Below are 23677 nucleotides of genomic sequence, written 5' to 3'. Positions count from 1 at the left end.
ATTTTGGCACTTCCTCGTTGGCATCATATTTCAACCTTACCAGTAGATGCCACTAAATCCTACGCACTGCTCCTTTAAACATTTTGCTAAGTACAAACACTGTCTTGCCGAGTTTGACGGGAAGATCAATACCACTCTCATTTCTTTGCATTAAATATGGAGCCAGTCCAGGAGACAGTTAGCTTAGCTTAGCGCAAAGACTGGAAACCGGGCAAAGGAACAGAATTGTGTGCATCTTTGTATGTTTTCATAGTACTGCAGCAGCGAAGGCTGTCCTAGAATCCTGCCGCAGGGCCGTGGCTAGTAGAAGGTTAAATGCCAGAAGTAGAAGGATTCAAATAGTTGTCCTCATTTGGCAATGCAGCGAGGAGCAAAAGGTTAGAGCAAAGTTTGTAAAAGCCAGGGTTTAAAAAGGAATTTGAAAGATTGACATAAATCCCACAGTCGAACAGGAGTGAGCACGAAATCCCCCTCGTCTTCGTTCATTCACAGGCCACAGCTCACGCTCACGGAATGGAGGAGCTCAGACTCGAGCTGCTGCAGTTAAAAGAAACTTTTTATATATATATATATATATATATATATATATATATATATATATACAAATACACAGAGGGTCATCATGCAGACATCCACATACGAGCATGACTCAGAGTGTTGAATGCGTACTGACTCAAAGCTACAGGCTGAGGAAAGGCTCCGAGACGACCATGGTGCTGCTTTCACAGCTCTCCTTTGCAGGTGCAGGAGCCTCACTAATACATTTAAAGAGATGAGAGTAAAAGAAATGTACAGTCGACAAAACCAGAGTTGGACCCAGGCCAAAACTGCAGGAACGACATTGTATATATATACATATATATATTGCATGCTCTCCACCAATGCATTTGTTGGACACAGCACTTTCTACTACTGTGTCTACTGTGTCCTCATTCGCCTCTGAGGTATTTCTTGGGTGTATTGCTGGTGGCTGATACGTTGCCTGCTGCACAAACAAAGGACATCCAGTAAAAGTAGTGTGAGGGACACGGCTACAGCTAACGATACATCATTAAACAAAGCAGCCGGAATTACTTTGATGGAACTGTGTGTTTCGCAGCTTTTGGGTCACCGGCAGTACCAAATCCAGTGAGTCAGATTGGTTGTGCGCTGAGGAGCCGCCATCAATGTTAAACTGCCATGCTCCACATTAGAGGCTTAAGCTAATGCCTCATTAGCATCAGTGTCTCACTGACTGCGCTCTGAAACACCATCCTCCTCCACCACGGAGAACCTGTTAACATCACTGACAACCACGCAGAGCCGCAGGAAATTGGAGCGCGTGATGCACAAGAAAAAGGAATACATCACGTCACTGACTATTAAAAAAAAGAACTACACTGCAGTTAAGTTCATACATGTATGGATTGCTCGAACATTTTGAAGGGGGTATAATTCCCATCAAGGAAGAAGAAATAAAGTGAAAACATCATGCATATGGTAAAAAAAAAAATAATACAGAGAAGCTCATAACACGGTGTCTTTAGTAATTATTCTGAAGAAGGCTCTGTGTGTTTCATGTTTGCTCTCAGGCGGTAAAAGATCACACACACATACACACACACACACACACACACACACAGATGGGAACGTGGATAAGCTGACTTCATGCGCATGTCTGTATTTGTGCACCAAAGTCACCATAACTCCTAATCTGGACCTTGCGTGTTTTGGGTTTTTTGATTGCGACAGAGAATGCCGTGCTTAAAACTCGAATGTCACGCAGAAGGCTGCGTTCCCAGTGAGGCCGTGTGGGATCAGAGGGGCACACGGTGTGGGGGATGTTTGCGTTTGTATGCCGCTTTCCCACAAATTGAAAGCAAGGAGTCATGATTAATGATGGATTAAATGGCATGAAAACAATTATTGTCAGTATGCAACACAGGGATTCATCCAGTGGTGGCTGGCCAATAGAGGGCCCCACCCACCTTGAGCCACAAAAACAAAAGTATACAAAAATTATAATAATAATAATGTTAATTATATTTATAAATTATACAAATTTGCAATATTTGTGTCTTGGAGATATGGAATATACCCAGTAATATTTGTAAAATAGGATATCTGCACAAAATATATACTTTTCCTGCACTTCCTGCACCTCCTCTCCGCCTGTCTGCATGTCTCAGCGCCCCTGGGGCCGAATCGTTTTGGCCCAGAAGAGGTGGGTCTAAGAAGCAGTTTAGCCTGTTACTGATTACAAATATAAATGAGTGATATACAATTCAGCCTATCTGCGTCCTAAAATAGGTTCAACTTTGGGCCAAAGTCATCTGGCCCAAAAGCGAGAAAAGCGTGAGAAAAGACCCGACCCGGTAAAATCAACGGGGACCGATCCAGCATGGAGTAAGGGACATGAAGCTCTTGTTGGAAGAATTAAGAAAACATGAGAACACCAGGACACATGATAACTCTGTCAAGCAGCCATATTGGGCAAAGTGAACGTCGCCACCAGCTGGACGACGGACACAGGATTATGGTGAAGAAACATAATGAGGAGGTGGATAAAAACAGGCACACTTGAACCCTAACAAGGTTCATAGGGGCATCTTAATATATAAACATCTGTCCTCAAATAGAGTAAGTAGTCTTAGAGGCAGCTGTAAACCCATATCTTTAGATGGCTTTTCACCCATCAACCTTGACCAATTGTCTTCAACGGTTTCTAAACCGTCTACCTGTCTCTTGGACCCCATCCCGACTAGGCTGCTTAAAGATGTTTTACCTTTAATTAGCAACTCTCTACTAGATATTATCAATGTGTCTTTACTAACAGGCCATGTACCACATTCCTTCAAAGTAGCTGTAATTAAACCTCTTCTTAAGAAGGGATTTAGAAAACACCACAGCACAGAGACAGCACGGGTGAAAATTACAAATGACCTCCTAATTGCATCAGATAAAGGACTCATCTCTCTACTTGTTTTGTTAGACCTTAGTGCAGCGTTCGACACCATAGACCATGACATCCTATTACAGAGACTAGAATATCTGATTGGCATTTCAGGTACCGCACTAAGTTGGTTTAAATCCTATTTATCAGATTGATCTCAATTTGTATTTGTAAACAATGAAACCTCGATGACCACCAACGTTAATCACGGAGTACCACAAGGTTCTGTGCTTGGACCAATTGTATTCATTTTATATATGCTACATATACTTTCATTGTTATACAGATGATACTCAATTATATCTATTGATCAAGATATAACCAACCAGCTTGCTAAACTTCAAGCATGTCTTAAAAGAAATAAAAACCTGGATGACCTGCAGCTTCCTGATGTTAAGCTCAGACAAAACTGAAGTTATTTTACTCCGCCCAGAACACCTCCAAAATCAATTATCTAATGATATAGTTTCTGTAGATAGCATTGCCCTGGCATCCAGCACCACCGTAAAGAATCTCTGCATTATCGTGATCATATTACTCCTGTATTAGCTGCTCTGCATTGGCTCCCTGTAAACAAATGAATCAAATTTAAAATCCTTCTACTACAAAGCCTTAACTAGTGAGGCACCATCATATCCTAAAGAGCTTATAGTACCATATTACCCCACTAGAGAGCTGCGCTCACTGAATGCAGGGCTACTTGAGTCTTAAAAAGTAGGATGAGAGCCAGAGTCTTCAGTTATCAAGCTCCTCTTCTGTATACATCTATTGTACTTCTGTCCATCCGGGGAAAGGGATCCTGCAGAAGACAAACCAATAGAAAGAACTATATATGTACACATATGTATATACATACAGTGTATTATATATATATATATATATATATATATATATATATATATAATATAAAAAATATAATAGTAATAACATATCATAGAGCTTTTTTTTAAATGAACTGAATTTAATGAACTGGTTCTGTTGACACTAATCCTGTCAAGTCAAGGCTTTCAGTTCACTACCTAGTTGTGGTTATAGATTTAAAAGGACGTCTCTAGTTTTTGGAACTGTCATCTGTTTGTTTTCGTCACATTTAAAGCGGATTTCAAATCTGCGCTAAATGTTGCCCGTCCCCCGCTGCTGTCAGAGCTACCGTGGAGCCCACGCGGTCACTACTGCACTCCCTGAAGAAATGTGATCTAAATCTAGGAACACAACTGAAAAAGGATTTCAGAGAAAAGTGGACCGAGGCGTCTCCAGTGTGCGTTTGAAGGATACATACATCCGGGAAGTCCAACTGAATCAGCAGAGGCTCAGCAAAGGGTCTATTGTTTCTTCTTGAAGTCTGGAATATGACACTTTAATTAAGTAATAATACACTAGAAATTATAACATGAATCTTTCACAGTCAATCTGTGGTTCTCATGTAAGTTTTTGAAATATAAATCTGGAACCAGGGGTGATTAGCCTAGCTTAGCTTAAAGATGAGAGGCAGGGGGAAACCGCTAACCTGGCTCTGTCCAAAATTAATCATTTAGATTACCACCACTTATACATTTTACAAATTAGCACACAATATCTTGTTTGTTTAATTTGTTGTAAGTAAAAACAACAAGTTTTTATGGGAAGGAACTTTGGACAGAGCGAGTTTCGCGGTTACCCTCTGCTCCCAGTCCAGTGCTAATTAGTTTCCCATTTCTGCTATTTTCCAAAATGTTGAACAACTCTAGTCACACGTAGCACCACACATTGTATGTGCCATCAAGGAAATATAACCATTTGACTTGAATTACAAGTTAGCACGTTAGCCTCGCTTAACCAAGACTAATCAGTGGTGCCATGCTAGCTTTTAGCCTCCTAGACCTATTCTATCACTTCCTATAGTTGCTGACTCCCCTCTTACTTCTGACTTCTTATTTGTGGCTCTGCTCAGAGGTTTAATTCAACTAATGAGATGGGAAACAAAAATGCAAGCTCTTTCCAGTATGACGTGATCGGGTACAGGTCATGTTTTGCCATAAACAGAAGCAAGGGAGCATGGGAGAAAAACCCTCCTGCAGACGGGGATCTGTTTAAGCTGACATCCGAAAGAGTAAACTGACATACAATGCTGCCTGCTCTCCTCCCACTAGCCATCATACCAGCTAATCAGGGGGGAACAAATATGAGTCGACTTATGCTCAGCTCTTTTTACGACAGCCTTCTCCCAGAGGGTTTCCTTTGCAAAACATGTTTACGAGCCGTGCGAGAGTGTCGGCTGATAAGGCGGCATGTGGACCGGGTGGGCCGGAGTCTTCCACTACACTGCCAGCGTCGTAAACAGCAGCAGGAGTGCTTGTGAGCAGTGGGCGGGACATGGGCTCCACATGCTGTCCAAACACGTGGAATCTGAATGCCACGAACCAAAAGATAGAGCTGCAGAGACTTTCCATTGACACGCACACACACACACCCACACACCCCCCCCCACACACACACACACACACACACGCACACACACAGTCACATGCATGTACAGGCTCCCTCATGGACGGAAAATTGTATCCGCCAAACCTCTTCATTGTAACTTTTTCCCGTATTAAGAATCCTAGGAGACTATAAAAAAGATGTTGAGCATTCTAAGTTGAAAAATGAGAACCAAATAATGCCAGTTCAGTCTCTTTGATCATTAACTCTATACCAATTTAAACCAACGGTTGAGTCAAACTGAGCAAGCTCAAGACAATAGTGGTCCGTGAGGCTCTCAAGCAGATGTCTCGACCCAGAAACTTCCACTGGCGGTGCAGCAAGAATCCAAAAAGGACAGATCAAAATGAAAAACGCCCAGTCTTCAGATACTAAGCCAAGCAACCAGATTTTTGTTTTGCCTCGAGGCAGCTTTCTGTCTGGGCAAGCATGCAGAAGTGATAGCTAATAAAAGCCAAAAGAGGTTCAGAGAGAATGTATCGGGGCTAATTGACCTGTTGACGTTCATGTAACTTAGAGTGCTGTTGTTGCTCCAGGAGAAGGAGGTTAAAGAAAGGCTGGTAACTGATCAAGATTTGCTATGGCAACGGCGGCGCATGTACATGCCGGTAGCTCCCATGAATCTCAATACATTCGTGTCTTTATTTGTTTTGTCTTTTTTGTGTTTATCCCTGCCCTCGATGGACTGGCGGCCTGTCCAGGGTGTCCCCTGCCTTCGCCCTATGTCAGCTGGGATAGGCTCCAGTGCCCCCGCGACCCTAATGAGGATAAGCGGTATTGAAAATGGATGGATGGATGGGATGTGTTTATCCCTAATGGCATATGACAGACTACATTAATCAACATCTGAAATAGAAGTGCAGCGGACTTTGAGATCACCGCCCACGGCCAGACCTGCCGGACCAAACGCCACCAGACTGCCCCAGGGAGGAGGTCCGAGATGTAACCCAGCTAGGTCGCAAAAAAATAAGATGGATGAACACAGACGGGAGGTCGGTGACTGGTGAGCCCACATCTTGACAGAGACCTGGATCCATCAGGATCAAGCTGCACTTGACGGGCGGGAGCAGGGAGCAGGACTCTGGTGGGACGAGAGGACGTGGACTCTGTGTTCACATCATGATGCTGGTGCTCAAACTCAGACAGTGTTGAAGTACAATGTGTTTTTCCTCATGTTGAATTTTTTATTTGAAGACGTCAGCCATATGATCTGCCCAGAGAATTGTTGTTGTTGCTGCTGTTTACAGTCCTACAGCAGCAACATAAGTCTATGAACAAATGACTCTACTTCTCTCTTGATTTATTCCCACAGTAAACATTGTAAACATGAGTTTATGGTCTCAATCTCAATCTCTCAGTCTTCTTCAATACGGCATGATGTTCATTTAGTAAATTATGGTCCATTCAGAGTGAAATATTCCTCTATTGCCATCATCGAGTCAAAATTGTAAATTTCCCCAATGCTTTGTTTTATGCTTTCAGCTGAAGATTCTACTCTCATGTTGCGCACGTGTGTAACGTGTACGATCAGAACTATTACGAGTCCCTTAAATGACAAACGTTGCTCATGGTATATTTCACGTTTGAAAAAAAAGCCAACACGCCAGCATTTTCTCATCCAGCGGAAGGCCACACAACCCCTTTGACGGAGATGTGAACGTCTTTGTGTGCGTGACAAAAATGCAATTTATCCTCACGGGTCGTATGATTTTGTGCGTCGTTTAAAAAATATATGTCAGTATGTTACGTTTTCATGTGGGCTCACCAGTGCTGTGTGCCTCTGTCCTCTCTTTTCTGTGGGGAGTCAGCGCTGGTTACTGTAAGTGGGTCACAGCTCCGCCCTGCTGCTGCTGCTTGGTGAAGTTCAGTGAGCCCCGGCAGAAAACCCTCCTTAGACTGATTCAGGGAGAAATAATGGGGCCAGCGACTCTCAATCCCCTCGAGAGCCGCAGCACAGCATGGCGACGGGGCAAGCTGGCAAGGGAGTGAGGCCCAGTGGAGCCCAGGGTCGCCAAAGGAGCAGCTATAAAACCCTAATCTACAGCGCATACCACACATGCTGCTCCAATGTAAGCGGGTTCATCGAGTCCACAGACCTGCTGTTTAAAGTTCAGTTTTACGAGAATGTTTTCAATCCGGCCTTCCTCTGCAGAACAAGGCGTGACCGCCACTCGTCCAGTTCAATTCAATTCAATTCAATTCAGTTCAGTTTATTTTGTATAGCCCAATATCACAAATTACAAATTTGCCTCAGAGGGCTTTACAATCTGTACACATACGACATCCCTGTCCCAGGACCTCACATCGAATCAGGAAAAACTCCCCAAAAATAACCTTTGACAGGGAAAAAAGGGAAGAAACCTTCAGGAGAGCAACAGAGGAGGATCCCTCTCCCCGGATGGACAGATGCAATAGATGTCATGTGTACAGAATGAACAGCATTTACAAAGTTACATAAACACATTACATGAATATGACAATGTATGAATGGAACTCCAATCCATGAAACAGAAGGAGGTAGAGAGGAAGGGAGGGGGGGGGCGGGGCGCATCAGCAGGGCCAACGCGAGACCGGCTCACCAGGCATCAGACACCTCCAGGTCCAATGGACCTTATGAGACGTGAAGTCACAACGACTCCGGGGAGGAAGCAGAGTTAATAAGGTGCAATGGAGAAATGTAAATTCATCCATAAGTAGAGAGAGAAGATGAGATAGGTGCTCAGTGTATCCTAAAACATCCCCCAGCAGCCTATAAGCCTATAGCAGCATATCAAGGGGCTCGACCAGGGCAAACCTGATTCAGCCCTAACTATAAGCGCTATCAAACAGGAAAGTCTTAAGTCTATTCTTGAATGAGGTGACTGTGTCTGCCTCCCGGACTGAAAGTGGAAGCTGGTTCCATAAAAGAGGAGCTTGATAACTGAAGGCTCTTGCTCCCATCCTACTTTTTAGGACTCTAGGAACCACAAGTAGCCCAGAATTTAGTGACAGTTGACTGCAAATGACCTGTTCATCAATTTGCCGGGAATGACAGATTTGAAAGTTCATAGATGTTGTTGCTATTTCTTCATCTTGTATGTATTTGATTGTTCTTGCAGTGTATTTGCATGTGCGTGTTTCCATGTGTTTAACTGTCTTTGCATGTTCCCCCTTTATGTAAAAGGAAACACACTTGAAAAAAACGTCTGGATCTCCAAAGACCTCTGGGAGCAAGAGTTCGTCACAAGTCGGAGGCGATCGACTTGTGACTTATACGACGATGACGTGGATTGCCGTTATGAATTCTTCCTCGTTTGTCTGCGTGCGTGTACAAGCATGTGATTGTGAATGGGATTCTAAATTTGGGAATAATTGAGGGCATCCAGGAATAGATCAGATAGACACACACACAAACACAAACACACACACACACACACACACAATTACATTACTTCAAAGCAGCATCCTGTAAACTGTATTTTAGGAACCGTTAAACCACTAATTTAGCGAGCTGTCCTTAATGTCGAGGAAGCAACAACCAGCGTCAACAAAAGCATCGCGCAACAAACACTTCCGGTTTTGTGCTCTTCTGTGGTTTGCCTTCGGAGCACAAATGTGCTTCTTTTTTTTTCTTCAGATGGACAGTCAGTGCCGAAACGGGTGAGGAACACTGTGTCCCTCCTGGTGGCTCGGTGGTGGAGGGGTTATGTAAGGCTGGTTTCCGCCTGGCAGCAGAGAAGAGCCCCACTGACACTGTCATACTGCTAATTAATACACACACCAGCCAGAGGTGTGCCTTCAGTGTGTGTGTGTGTGTTGTTTTGTGTCTGTGCTGGAGATACTTGATGTCCATAAAGAATAATAAAGCAACCGCATCATAATCACATTGTGACTGTTGGATATGTTTCATAATCAGAGGGTTCTGTGTCTTTAAGGGGACAACGTGAGACCCGGGCTGACTAAACACATGTCACAACATTAGCCAGTTCATATTCTCACATTTCCCCTTCCTGTTTTCTTTACTAACTCAGCACTAACTCAATGGGCGACTGTGGCTCAGTGGTAGAGCAGGGTTGTTCTCCAATTAGAGGATCGACGGTTGGATCCCCGGCTCCGCTAGCCCACGTCGATGTGTCCTTGGGCAAGACACTTCACCCCAAATTGCTCCCATAGCTGTGCCTACAGTGTAGTGTGAAAGCACTTTGAGTTTCTGAAGACTAGAAAAGCTCTATACAGGACCATTTACCACACTTTTGGGTTTCAAACCTGTTCCAACTGACCCTTTACAAAGACTAACAGTCTAAAGCCGTGCTATAGCAAGGCTTCCCATTAGCAGTTAGCCTAGCTTAGCAACGACTGGAATCGGGGGTAAACAGCTAGCCCGGCTATATTCAGACCAAATATGTGCGGTTTGGGGTTTCAAGGGGTAAATGTGATGTACTAATTCTTCATAAAAGAAAGAACAAATTGCAGTTTTTGGAATGTCTGTTTTAATGCAGCTAGGTGAATTCCCCTTGGTTCCAGACACTTTAAGCTAGGCTAATCTCCCCTAGCTTCCACACAGACATTATCGGGGTATTAAGATTAACTCACCGTAACGTAAACTATTATTTTGAATACCACAATTCCTTTGCGTCACTGAGAGAAAAGTCTCAAAAACGTGGAAGAAAATGTGTGAATTGAACCTTTGAGTCAACCTTGTTAGTGGAATATATTCCCATATTTTACAATGAACATGTGTAAAAAGATAGCTGCATTGCAAAACAACACAAGGTCCATGTGTCACAGCTGCATGTGAGTGTGTGGGGGATGGAAACTATAGAAATGTGTTGTTTTACTTCATGCTCTAAACCTGCTGACCTCCAGACTCTGACTATGTAGTCCCTTCTGGAGACGCGTGGCTTGACAGGAAGTCATTGGCTTAGTATGAGTGTCCCGCCTCGGCCTCTGTCTGAAATAAAAAAAATTACGGAGAGGGAAAGTGTCATCCGGAGAGTTCAACTCCTCATTATTACGCAGGCCGGGGGGGCACAGTAGGATATCCGACACTCTTTGACACAGTCAGGAAGCCGTTAGACTTTTTTGCTAAATATGACATCCCAGTGAGGGAGGGAGAAGAAGAGGTGCAGGATGGGATTTGGAGAATTGTGAGGTTCATAATTTGTGGTATAGAGGAAGATTATATAATTTGAAATTCGAACTTTTCGGCTGAGTTGTTTATTAACATCATAAAGGCAATATAAAACTGTTATTAAAACAATTTAAATCAGTCGTGAGGAGAAAAATATTTAAAATGACACTAACATCTGCAAAACAAAATCAAACATTCTTCTTGTTACAAATTAAAAGAGGAAATTATGAACAATAAACAAATCCTGGTTCAATTCAATACACTCAGTGGCCTTGCTGCTACAGTCTCACTTGGTCTGGTATGACCGGTAGCTTATGGTAGCTAATGTTAGCACGTTAGCAAACTTTAGATGGCTATTGCTGTATTGCTGACTTCATGACCCCCTTTACTTGGGATATTATTCAATGCTGATTTATTTTGAGGTTATGATGGATATATTATATACAATTCTGCAATATATTTAGCAAAAGTGACAGTCCTGCTTTAAAACATTGTATAACTACAAATTATATTTGTAAATCCAAAACCAGTCACTTTTATTTACCAAAATTTGCACCTCTATTTCAACTACTTTTTTATAGTAATTTCGTCTCATTGTATTTAAAATGTCTTACAATTACACCCCAATAATACTGTCATTTATGTTGCATGATATATTATTTGTGAAAATAAAAAGACGACAAAGTGGTGACTCTTTAAATAAATTCATTTATTTCTGTAGGTTGCTATCCATAATCAATACAGACAAAAGCAATACTCGACTACCAGAATTCATAAATCATTATAATCATCTCTTGTGAGCATCACATAAACAGTATATTGAATTATGTACAATGGAAGACAACGACGCATCCAGACTGAGTCAATCCAAGACCAGTCTGTCTGTCCATGGACACAAAAATGGGTAAAGAGCTTTGAGACATGTCAAGAACAAAGATCCCCAGCGACAAAAAAACAAACACTTGGCAGAAAGAGAACTGTACAAGGAGAGAAACAGCTTCTGCTCACCACAAGAAGAAAATTAATCATCAATGCAATGTTACATTTGGTTCCACGGTTGTAAACTAGATTGTATTAATTTCACTATTGCATATGCCATTAGGTAAAGTCTGTCAACAAGGCAAAGAGATCTCTATAATAAAAGAGTATTATTTTTCATATAGTCCAAGACTGTGAGGGAGAAAAGCATATGATATACTGTACAACCCCAAAGCAAAAAACCCATCCCCTTGAAAAATTGGTAGCCAAAGTCTTTACACAGGAATATCCTTGCAACATAGGTCAAATCTAAGAACTATGTATTTTCAATAGATTGTTTTTAGTTAAACTCTTTCTATGTACATAATATACACATTCAAGACTCTGTAGATAAATAGATATCACAACTTAACATGGTAAAGCTCCAATATTATTAAACTCTGTTAAAACCGTTAACCACGTTATGTTTGTGTGGTGTTCCTACCAGCTCAGCGATACATTCAGACATGGTTATGGTTTTACAATCTACTGTACACTAAAGGGGCTTGTGAGCCGGTTGGAGTTGGCACAGTGGACGACTCGAGGACCAAACAGTCGGGACATTACAGAGGGCTTTCAGATGATGTTAACAAACCACCTGGCAGACATTTTGAAAGGATAAAGCTTCAGTTTTAGTTTCCAAGACCTTTAACTTTTGAAAGAAATAAGACCTTCTTTCAACTATTCAAACGTTTATCAGCAATGATACGCTTATGGTAGCCTAGCTCACGTTAGATAATGGTAGAAGTCCATTAGCTTTTTATCATTATGCTGAAATGGCTGGCTACTTGTGGCTGCAGTGGATGCTGCTAGCTACTGTTAGCTAATGTCAGCCAGTAGCTGCTGTTAGCTAATGTCAGCCAGTAGCTGCTGTTAGCTAATGTCAGCCAGTAGCTGCTGTTAGCTAATGTCAGCCAGTAGCTGCTGTTAGCTAATGTCAGCCAGTAGCTGCTGTTAGCTAATGTCAGCCAGTAGCTGATGTTAGCTAAATGTCAGCCAGTAGCTGCTGTTAACTAATGTCAGCCAGTAGCTGCTGTTAACTAATGTCAGCCAGTAGCTGCTGTTAGCTAATGTCAGCCAGTAGCTGCTGTTAGCTAATGTCAGCCAGTAGCTGCTGTTAGCTAATGTCAGCCAGTAGCTGCTGTTAGCTAATGTCAGCCAGTAGCTGCTGTTAGCTAATGACAGCCAGTAGCTGCTGTTAGCTAATGACAGCCAGTAGCTGCCGTTAGCTCATGACAGCCAGTAGCTACTTTTAGCTGATAGCCAGCAAGATAGTGGTGAATGTTAGCAAACATTAGATAAACTGACTTGATGCATTTTTTTCTATGTGATCTAATTTGTTTTTGCATTATCTTATAATTGTAATTACATAGTCGTCACCTAGTTACATTGTTTTGCTTTAACATTACATAATTCTCTTCAGCCAGATGAAACTTTGTATGCGGTCTGCAATAAAGCTATGTTTTCCAGTAAACCTCCATGATGGTGCCAGATGTGTTACTTCTACTTTCTCAGCGATTGACCAGAAACCGTCTCCACTGTGCCCCAACCGGGTCCTTTTTCATTGGCTCCACCCCTCCGTCGTCACCTCAACTATACAGTTTGTACCGTCAAATGATATCACAGCAGATCGGCCTGCATCGAGCTCAGCGGCAGGCCGTATAGGTTTGAAGGTAGGAGTGTGTGAGGTCTTAGGGGCTCAAGTGACTGAGGAACTGTGGGAGGTACAGTGCATTCAGATGCCTGGTGTTGTGGGGTTTGAGCTGAGTTATAAAGACATGCATAACTCTTAACGACATTTAGAAATATAATTCTTTAAGTCCAGCGAAAAAATAAACTAGGTTAGAATAAATAAGAAATTAGTAATTAAGAAAATACTTTAATATCAATACGATAAATCAGATCTCAAGCAGCCCCACTGTACTGTATATTTCTGAAATAATATCTTTACTGGTAAGCATTTTAAGTTCCACAACAGAATAACAATATAGAGATGTAGGTCAAAAACAGACATACCGTAATAGAATATTATCTCTCAGGACAGTATAGACATTAAGGCATTGGTAGGTCCTATCAGACATTCATCTTCCAAAAATAAATAACATATTAATCTAAAAATTGTTGTATACTGCGTGTACCTTGGTATCCTCGCTCCCTGGGCCATTTGTATGGTAAGTTTCTTTGTTCACCGTACCGGTTTATATGGACTTTGTCTCAGAAACATACTCGCACTCACACCGGCAGTCTTAAACTACCCTCAGGTAAATAAATAGTATCTGGGTTCCATTAAGAGTTGTGTTACTCTCTGACTATCTTTGCCTCTGTGCTTGCGCAAAAATGTGGGTCACAGGTGAGATGGCCTCTAAAAGCGCAGGGAACATGAGACACACTGATACGTGACGCAAACAATCCACACACACACACACACACACACACACACACACACACACACACACACACACACTGCCTTCAGCGAAAATTCATGACATGCATAGACGTGACCTGCTTGTTTCCTAAGTGTGTGTGGTTGTTGCTCAGGGTCCAGAAAGTCTTCTAGGGCCATAGAGCCCAGTGGATGGGTAAAGTGGAGGTTTTTTTTCTTCTTTTCTTCTGAGCAGCAAGTCGGTGAAGACGCCAATTCAAAGAGTGGAGGAGTCCTTCAGTCTGGAAGAGACGGACAGAGAGAAAAAGAGGTCGTTAGTGGAAATATAATTTCAACACTCTTTGGTTTTCACTATAGGATGAACGTTTGTAACCATTGGAATCCAACTGTCAAGCAAATACTACAGATATTTTGGACATATCAAATACAAATATACATTTGGACCAACTGAAGACTAACAGTAATTGAATATACATGGAGACTTAAAGCTGCACTGTGAAATCTTTTTATGTAAACAAAAGTCCTATTTAAATTCAGTGTTTCTCACTCGGACTCATTGTCTGAACGTTTTGAGCTCAAGCCAATGTGCCCAATTTCTTCCTCATGAAACATTTGAGAAATGATCGAAATCTTCAGTTTACATTCAATTTTGCTAGCACAAAGTCTTCTTTCTTGCCTTCGTTGGTACGTTGAGACGCTTTTTTTCCTTCCACCACAAACAACAAAGCGGGTACCCACTCATAAAGACATGGCTCTATAGCGCTACTAGTGATCAAGAACTCCACAGGGTGCCTTTTAGTTTTATATATGACATTTAAACATTCCAAGACTGCGTCATCGCACAAAGTCTTATTATTATTTAGTCTTATTTTTTAAATGGGACAGCAGTAAAATATTGCATGGAAATATTTGAATACAAATGCAGAGAATGTAGAAACAGTTATTGCAGATGAGAAGTAATGGGTGTAAGTAAAGACATATTTCAAGAGCTTCTCTCTGCCTGATTTAGAATATTTTTTTTAAAAAGCAAACCCCAGTTTGTTTATTTTCCCACGGACAACACCAGTGCCAACACCTGAGAGGTCTGAGAGGCTGGTCTGCAGCGGACGTTATTACATAATCAGGGATAGAGGGATGGGTGCGGGGGATTGAGGGGTCTCCTGTCGCGCTGCCGGTGTTGCTATGGACACCCGCTGAGCAGGAGAAGAACCAGCTACCAGTGCAGTAGCTGCTGCATCTCTGATATTAAACACAGAGAGAAACTAACATTTGTATTGCATTGATAATTATCATGGTGTGGCCATTGTTGACAGTCTGTCTGTGTGGGTGTGTGTGGGGGTGGGGGTGAAGGGATTTAGTTAGTTTTCCCCCCCTCTTCGGCCCTGAAAAGTTGCCTTTTTGGGAGCATTCTTGAAAAAGCGCCATCAAAATTCTATTTTTAAAACAATGAAATGATAAACAGAGAAGGGGCGGAGGGTATTTGAGGACACGGAATGGTAAGTCACTAAATCCTGAGATAAGTCCCCTATATCTTACATAATTTACTATTCTAAAAAAAGGGAGAGTTCACCGCAAACCTAACCTAAAAATAACCTGTAGGGCTATTTGGCAATCAAGATCATTTTGGTGGGATGGAGATATTAGCCATAGAGATGTCTCTTAAAGATATTGGGGCTATATGGCGATCAGCTTTTCGGGTGAACTGTCCCTTTAAGACATTCAGAGTTCACCCACTTACACGGAGAAGACATCCCCTGTTTGGCACTGTTATCTTTTCATATTTAATCCAGACAGATGTATTTTTGGATCGATGCTCGATTGACGCGAGTGGGGACGTGGACAGGCGAGGAGCAAAGCAACATGCCCACCACACCTTGCGTTGTGCATTAGCCATCTGCTGTCCGGTGAGTAGCCACCGGCCCTCGCTGATCTATCCCAGGCCGTCTAATCTCGCCTGCAGAGGCCGTAATCTCATCTGGAGCCGTGGCCGGCTAAATGTGGGGAGCGCTGGCCACGCAGTTATCTAGCAGCTAGCGCTTCTGTCTGGAACATCCCGGCCTACTTTAGCCCCCCCTCCCAGTGCCATGACACACACACACACACTCTGCCTGGAAACTCTGACACAAGAGCCTGCGGTGTTACGTGTGCATGTTTGTTCTCCATATATCAAGTAACATGGCATTTCTGGACTTCCTGGCTTGGCTGTTAGCACCGCTTTGTTATGTTTGCAGGATCTCAGCTTCAGCGTGGACATAAATAAACTTTATATATATATATATATATATATATATATATATATATATATTGTGTCGCCCTGTTTTAATGAGTAAACGGCAATATAAAGTGTGACATTTGGAAAATCAAAAACAAGCCACACGGACAAAAATCATGATGTTGGCAAAAATTCCAGCAGCGGAAAAAGAGTTATCAATGCAGCCTTTATGCAAAATGTTTAAGTTTCAGATTGTGCGCGTGTAAGCAGCACATTTTGTCTATAAAGTCTAGAAAATACAAACAAAAACAATAACTAAAAAGCCCAGGATTATGTCATCCAAAATCACCTTGTTGTGACAGCTGCATCTACTGAGCATGCTCGGAGCGAGTTAGGGATGCATGGCCGCGCAGGCTAGACCCCTTTCGCTCCCCTTCACATCGCAAAGCACCCAACACAGGAAGTGCATGTAGCATTGGTATACACGCAACATGCTTTGAGGATGCATTGATCTAACGCACCCTTTGCGATGACATCACCCGCGTGCTAGTCCCGAGTGAATGGCGTTTGAGTGGCAGCGGGCTTTGAGCCGATGGACACGAAGGCCTCTAATCTGGCCGACGAATTACACACACACACACACACACAGATGCTGATGGTCGTGCTCTCTGCATCCTGGTTGGGGGTTGGGGAGGGGGCGGCAGATGGCGGGCTGTCATTAGCGGTGCGGATAGTGAGTAGCTAGGGCTGAGTGTGTGTGTGCGCATGTGAGGCAGAGACATGGTATGGATGCGTCTACGTGCTAGTGTGGTCAAGGGAAGGGAAATGAGAGCGTTTGCATGCGTGTGAAGACAGGGCACAGTGGCAGGTGTTAACCCCCCACCCCCCTCCAAGCGCACGCATAAACCGTTGTCACATAAAGGTGTTCGCCCCCTGTGCCAAATAAAGGTATTAGACTGAAGAGGAGGCAAACATGGAGACGGACTAATCTGGGTCTGGTACATCCACCTGGCTGAGCTGCGGCTCGCCACGAGAAAGGGGGCCGGGAGAGCGCAGGTAAGCGCCTTTGAGAGGTAAACAAACACTTTGACCCACATGCCAAGCGCCAGGACAAGAACGTGTCCAACTGTCAAAAAGCTTACGACCTCTGGGACCCAATAAACACAAAAGCCAAAGCACGGAGTGGGGGCCCCAGCACGTCCAACGCTTCCCAGGATGCACCTCGTTCCAAAGGGGGGGGGGGGGGTCTCACAGAAGAGTATTATTTGTCCCTTTGAAAAGCAGCCCCTCCCGACCTCTTTCTCCCCTACCCCCCCTTGTCTGTGTGTCTTACTTCTGCTAAGTGAACAGCCTAATGAGGCAGAAGTGCAGTGGTGTGCACGTGCCATCCCACCCCATTATGCACGCATTCGTTGGCTCCCCCACAAACAGTCAGGCCCTGGAAACCAAAACAGGGCCTCTCTCCCTCCCTCCCTCCCTCTCACTCTCTCTCTGCCAAGAGTTTTCATGGATGCACACTACGCAACTGGAAAAAAAGGAGAAAAAAAAGGTTCCCTGGAGAATAACACACTCATGGCTGCTGCTCTGCATGCGTACGTGCTAAAGTCTACTTGCATGTGCTCGACTGTTCCCCGCCCCCTTCCTACTCGATTACAAGTTTTATCAGCGCAATAAAAAAAAATTATAATAATTTAAAAACACAAGCGCGAACCAACGCAGCTCAGATGAAAAGCAAACAAATGCTCGAGAGCACGCGTTATTGAGAGCCACTTTCTTGGAAATTAAGAAAACAAAAAAACAAACAGCCATTTGGCTATTTGAGTCATCTCAGTGTCGAGTACATCACGTGTGCTTGAACGAAATGAATTGATTTCCCACACTTACTCCATGGCTGTGCAAATAACAACTGTTTTTATTTTATTTTTCTGTGCTGCTTTCTAAATAAAAAACACAACCTCTCTCTCTCTGGACCGTGACATCCAGTTACCTGATGGCCGCATAACAACTCGCCGCCTACACGGACACAAACACACACTTGTGCTGGGGGCCTCACGTGTCTCCTCCCCCTGGCTCCGGCCCTTCTATGTGCTCGCAAACACATGTGAGCTCACTGTGTCCCACGACAGTGAGAGGAGGGAGGGGGGAAAGAAATGTGTCTTTTAATGTCAACATTCTCCTCCTGGTTTACACCGTGTGCTACATCCCACGCAATATAGCTCTATTTGGATCAGTGGGATATTGCGGGATGCGGGTATTGATTATGTAATAGTGGGAATAAGAGGTCTCCAGAGGTCACAGTGATGTGAAACACATCCTAAAGCCTACCCGACTGAAAAACAACAGCCGGAAATGCCCGAGGCCCAGTGAACCCAACAATACTTGTGATGCAATGTTTTTACTTTTTATTTCTATGAATCTCTAGCGACTCACTTTCATTCATAATAAGCGTTGGTTGAATTTTAATATCTACTTTTTTTCCCTCCTTTCTTTGCATCTGCAGCCTGCAGCAGAGAGGCCTCCTGCTCCACCGTGCTGCTTGTTTACTTCAAAGCTCCCAGCTTGGTCACGTACCATGTTGTTAGGGAAATATTAGGAAGAACCAAATACTAATGAGCAAAAAAAAAAAAATACAGTAAAGCTTGATGATTCAAACTCAAAATCAGAAGCCACTCCTCTTCATTTTGGCACCGTTGTTTTTGTGTGGCTAATTCCGCCACAGAAGTGCTACTGCACTTATGAAAGGACTCAGAAGTCGGAGCTTTAAGAGCGGCACCTGAAGGCTGCATCTGCACCACCTACATATGTACTTGAATTTCTGGAGGAAACACAAGTTTGGCCTTCCTCCTTGTTTTTCCTTCTCCATTTGTCTGCCAACAGCTCCTATTCTTTCACAGTAAATCCAACCGTTCACAACTCTTACAACAGCTGCCGGACTTTAAGCGGAAAGTTCAAATACATTATTTAGCAGTGACAAGGACCTCACTCACCTTTGGCAGTGGTTGCAGACTCCTTGAATCCCAAACAGACATATGGTGAGCTGTGTAATCCATTGATACCCCCCTTGCAGTTGCTGGTGGGTTTGAAGCCGGCCAGGTCCTCGCATTTCTCCACGTCCCTGTTGTCCAGCAGGTTCAAGGCAATGTAGTTCAGCCCGCTCGGGGTAGGCGGCAGAGCTCTGCCGTTCACGGGCTGCCGTACTCCTCGTCAGAGCCCTCGCTGCTCCGGGACGAGATGTTCTCCACCGAGCTGTGCCTCTTTATCGTGTCGCCGTGGGCAAATGAGGGGAAGACTGGCGTCACCGTGGCGGTGGAGGAGAAGGTCTCGGAGCTGTGGCGCCGGCGTCCATGTGGGTTGGCCCGGATCACCTTAGCAGAGCAGTCAGGGTCCACTGTGGAGGAAGGGGTGGCCTCAAGGCAGGAAGACCCCAATGCCTTCTGGCATTCCCTGGTCTCCCATAGAGAGCCTGCTCTGGCAGCTAGGGAACAAAGTTCAAAATATTAATTAAAAAACACACAGCAAAGGTTAGAAATAATACTTCTTGTTAACGGCCTGTATACATTTTTGAAGAGGAAATCAAAAGGAAATAACGCTTCATATCTGAATTGACATTATCAGAGTTGAAATTCATTCATTCTCTCCCAGCACAGTTACACATACCTTGCTGTGTTCTGAGGAACAAGCTGTGGAGGCGAGCTGGTCATCCCAAATGTCATCTCAGTGTAGTCATTTTTCACCTCAACACCGAGGCCCTGAGACCCTCTCTCACTACCCTGGTGGTATGCTCCATCCTCCTCTGAGCACATGGATAACTCTGGGAGTGTGTCCAAGCTTTCAGCGGGGGTGTCACCTCCTTGGATGAGTGTGAGGCCAGCTCCAGGTTCATGTAGTCTGCCAGGGAGGACCTCCCAGGACCCGACTGCTGGAGCCCGGTGATGAAGACGGTCTCTCTGTGGAGACGACGGAGGGCGGGGAGAATCTGGCGTCACTGAACTCAATGTTAATGTATTCTCCGGAGTTCCGGGGTTCTCCAGGCAGGGGGTGCTCGTTCATGCTGGCAGGGTCCTCAGGGTGTCGAGGGATAGCCGGTTTGGCCTGCCGAGCTCCCTCTATAGGCCAGGTTCTCCGCCCGACCGTGTCTGACTGGGGAGGGTACCGATGGACTCAGCGGTGAGGTATTGGCTGCACTGGCTGCATCACTGAATAATAGTCTGACTCCCCCACCCTCTGCCTCAAATTCTGAGGGCTCATCAAGACGTACTGACTGCTTTCCTCATTCTTGGAGGCCTGAAGTTAGGAGGGAGCGCGAGGGAGCCGGCCTGGTACACTGACCTCACTGATGCTGGTTCCCCCGCAAGCAGACCCAAGTAGTAATCAGGGGGCGTCTGGAGTGGAGGTGGGTTTCCAGGTGACATGTTCATGTAGTCACCGTGCCGTTTCTGGGCTCTCCATGGAGGACTTGGAGCCACACCACATTCTCATGTAGCCGTTGTCCTCCATAGAGCTGCTGCAGGGGGAGTTGGTCTTGTATCCGCCGGCCGGCGCCTGAGGATGCACCCGAGGGTTCACAATCTGCTTCGGTGCCGAGACACACATGGGGCTCATGGACACGTAGTTGTCCACTTTGCCTGACAGGGCTGCCACGCCTGGCGTCATTGGCATGTAGCCATCATCGGCAAGGTTACTGCTGGAGCTCCTGGATGAACCGATTTCAATGTCTCCATAATCCTCGGGGTAACACACTTTGGGTAACATCCTCATGAGCGTGTACTCATCCAGGGAGGCTGACGACAGCGGCGCCGCCACCTGCTGTTGACGTGGTGTGGTGAGGGAGTGCGTCCGCTTCCTGTAAGCCTCGTCGCCGCCCGCCGCCAGCCCCGGACCTGCTGCAGTTCGCCCCCTCCATTATCATGTAGCCACAAGGGTCGTTGATGTCACGGGATGGGGGCGTGCTGGACCATGGAGTCAGGAGTGTTGCTGCGGGTCAGGGGGAACGAATCGGAGTTCACCCGGGCTGGAGCTGTAGTCGTCACATAGCATGAAGCCAGTGTCACTGAGGGAGCCGGAGATGGAGGCGCTGCAGCTGAAAGGCCGCCTGGCTTTGTCAGGAGTGCAGATGTGGGCCCCCCCTCTGGGAGACATGCTGATGGGGCTTGAGGTGCCTGGCGGGGAGTTGGACACCGGCATGGATCGGCTATGATGCAGGTTTGAGGAGGAATCAAGCATTCTGCAGGTGCGCCCACTGCTGAGGGTGTGGGACCTGATGAGGTGATTCCCAGCTTTTGGACTTGTGGGACTCCCGTTCACAGATATAGACATGGACACGGGCCGGGTCACGCTTCCGTCCCCCTCGCTCGCCGTTCTAATCCGACAGGACGTGAACTTTCTTCCGGGGGACGTCGCCGCCATGCTGTCCGTTCTTGATCTCCTCACCAGGCCCGTCTGGCTGGGGGGGAGGTTGTTGAGGTTGCGCCGCGTGGGCACGGAGATGGGGTTGGTGCTGGCCGACTGGCTCTTGCTCCGCGGCCTGAACTCGGACAGCTCCTTCATGGCCTTCATGGCCTCGAGGATTGTCTCGTGGATGTTCTGCGCCACCACAGAGTCTTCCGCCTGCATCCAGAACTCCCCGGGCCCGGTGACCGCCGAGCGGCCCACCTCGATGAAGAAGAAGCTGTCCGAGTGGCCACATCGCCTAATGTTCATGAGCTGCAAACTGACAGCGGCTGTTTCGGAGTTCAGCTTGACGAAGCTGATGGTCCTGCTGGACAAGCACAGCCTGTACACCCCAGTGAGGTTCTTGATCTGACCCAGACCTTTGGATTTCAAGTTGACCTGCCACACCTCCTTATAGGCAGCTGTTGCAGGGGCAATAAGCCCGTAGCTGGCTTCCTCAAAGCCCACTAATGAGGAGGTGGAAGCGGGGCCGTCGTACACTTTCCCCTCGGCTATTAGATCAGTCAAAACCGTGTACCAGCTCTCCTGCTCCTGCTCGCTGTCCGCAGCCACCGCGAAGTACTCGTCCTTGGTGTAGAGGGCGATGAGGTGCTTGTGTTTGGCGTCGGCCCGCTTGTTCACGCACAGACACGAGTCCAAAGTTATGAGTCGTTTCGCGGCGGACTTGTTCCTCCATTTCTTCTCGCTCTCGTGGTACTCCAGGCGCGCGGGGCAGCGCTCCGTGGGCTCGCGCAGCACGAAGAAGCGCCTGTGTCCGTGCTTCTGCTTCCGCAGGTATCCGCACTTCTTCACGCCGTTAGTCCCACTAGGTAACAGGTGTCCTCCCGTCGCCGGAGGACTTGCCATTTCTTCTCCACGTCTCTTCTTTGTGTTCTTCCCCCCTCTCAGCCAGCCCTCAAAGTTCCAGATGAGCAAGCTTCTTGTTCCGTATTTATTTTATTTTTGGGGGAGGGGGGGGGTTTACTCACAGCAACAACAACAAAAAACACACTTCAAAAAGATGCCGTTTTTAGTAAGAGAACAAAAAAAAAAAAATGAAGACGTCTAATCCATCGCAGACACCGAAAAGATGCGTCCGCTCTCCGCCACGGTGGAAGCAAGAGTACAGCCGGACCAGACCGGGGGGACTGATCTGATCCTGGAGAAAAACAACATGTGACGCTGCTGCTCTAAAAACAGAATAAAACACCGAGTCATAGGGGGGCGGCGCGTGCTGCAGGGGCCGTGCTGTCCGTCGCGCGGCTGCGGCGCTCCCCATTGGCTGCTTGAATAATTCAAAGCGAGAAAACCCCGCCCCCTCCTTTTTTGTAACGCTTTTCCAACCAGCCCTCTCGTGTGGAAACAGAGATCACAAGCCCGTTGAATAACCGCAATTCCTGCGAACTGTAGAAAGCAAGTGTGGGCAAAAACACGCACACACACACACACACACACACACACACACACACACGATACTCGTTTTATGTATCTCACGTACTGCAATGGGAGTGATACCTCCTCGTTGTTGTGTTGCAGTGTAATTGACAAACCAATTTGGATTAACGAGGATTTGAAATGTGTAACATAATGCTGAGGCGGTAAGAGTGTAAACAACCCCAGAGCTCCCACTTGTTATGGAGCGTTGTGGACTATATTTAAACCTGTGGGTTTTCCTCTCCAGCTGGAACCTAATGGTTCCTATTTAAACACCATGTATTCTCCATAATTCAGCAGTGTGCACATTTGGTAATAATTATGGACATTAAGTGTACAAAATGTCGCTTTTTCCATGTAAAATAAAAATAAAAACAGCTGAAGAAGGGTGTGTGTGTGTAGGGGGGGTATTTTCTGTGTTTTTAATATTACTTCATGGTCGTGATGCACTTTGCTGCACATAAAATAAATGTTCTTGTTGAATGAAAAACAGGCATCTCACAAGGGGGGGGGGGGGCTAAAGCGAATGCGTCAGAGGACCTTGTGTCATAACGAGGTGCAGGAATGCCGCCATCATCTGGCCGCTCGTACTGCTGCACGCACGCACGTCTTCCCCCACGCATGATTACAAAACAGAATAACAACTTTTTTTTTTATTTTCCTCTTCAGCTTGGATCTCAATTTAGAGGCAAAAAA

General features: G+C 45.3%; 1 protein-coding gene across 1 annotated transcript; it reads right to left on the bottom strand.

Moving 5' to 3' along the window:
- Positions 1-11193: 11193 nt before the first annotated feature.
- Positions 11194-22729, bottom strand: LOC117741504 (insulin receptor substrate 2-like). The gene is given in 15 exon segments (XM_034548584.1): positions 11194-14186; positions 19105-19308; positions 19311-19530; positions 19532-19592; positions 19775-19964; positions 19967-20035; positions 20038-20169; positions 20172-20219; positions 20222-20302; positions 20305-20409; positions 20412-20550; positions 20552-20975; positions 20977-21071; positions 21073-21105; positions 21107-22729. Coding segments are annotated over 15 exon segments (3114 nt in total). The 5' UTR covers positions 22415-22729; the 3' UTR covers positions 11194-14181.
- Positions 22730-23677: the final 948 nt, after the last annotated feature.

Source organism: Cyclopterus lumpus, chromosome 2 (genome assembly GCF_009769545.1).
Source record: "Cyclopterus lumpus isolate fCycLum1 chromosome 2, fCycLum1.pri, whole genome shotgun sequence".
Taxonomy (NCBI): domain Eukaryota; kingdom Metazoa; phylum Chordata; class Actinopteri; order Perciformes; family Cyclopteridae; genus Cyclopterus; species Cyclopterus lumpus.
Note: the sequence above shows the minus strand (reverse complement) of the source record. Positions and strands in the feature narration are given on the sequence as shown.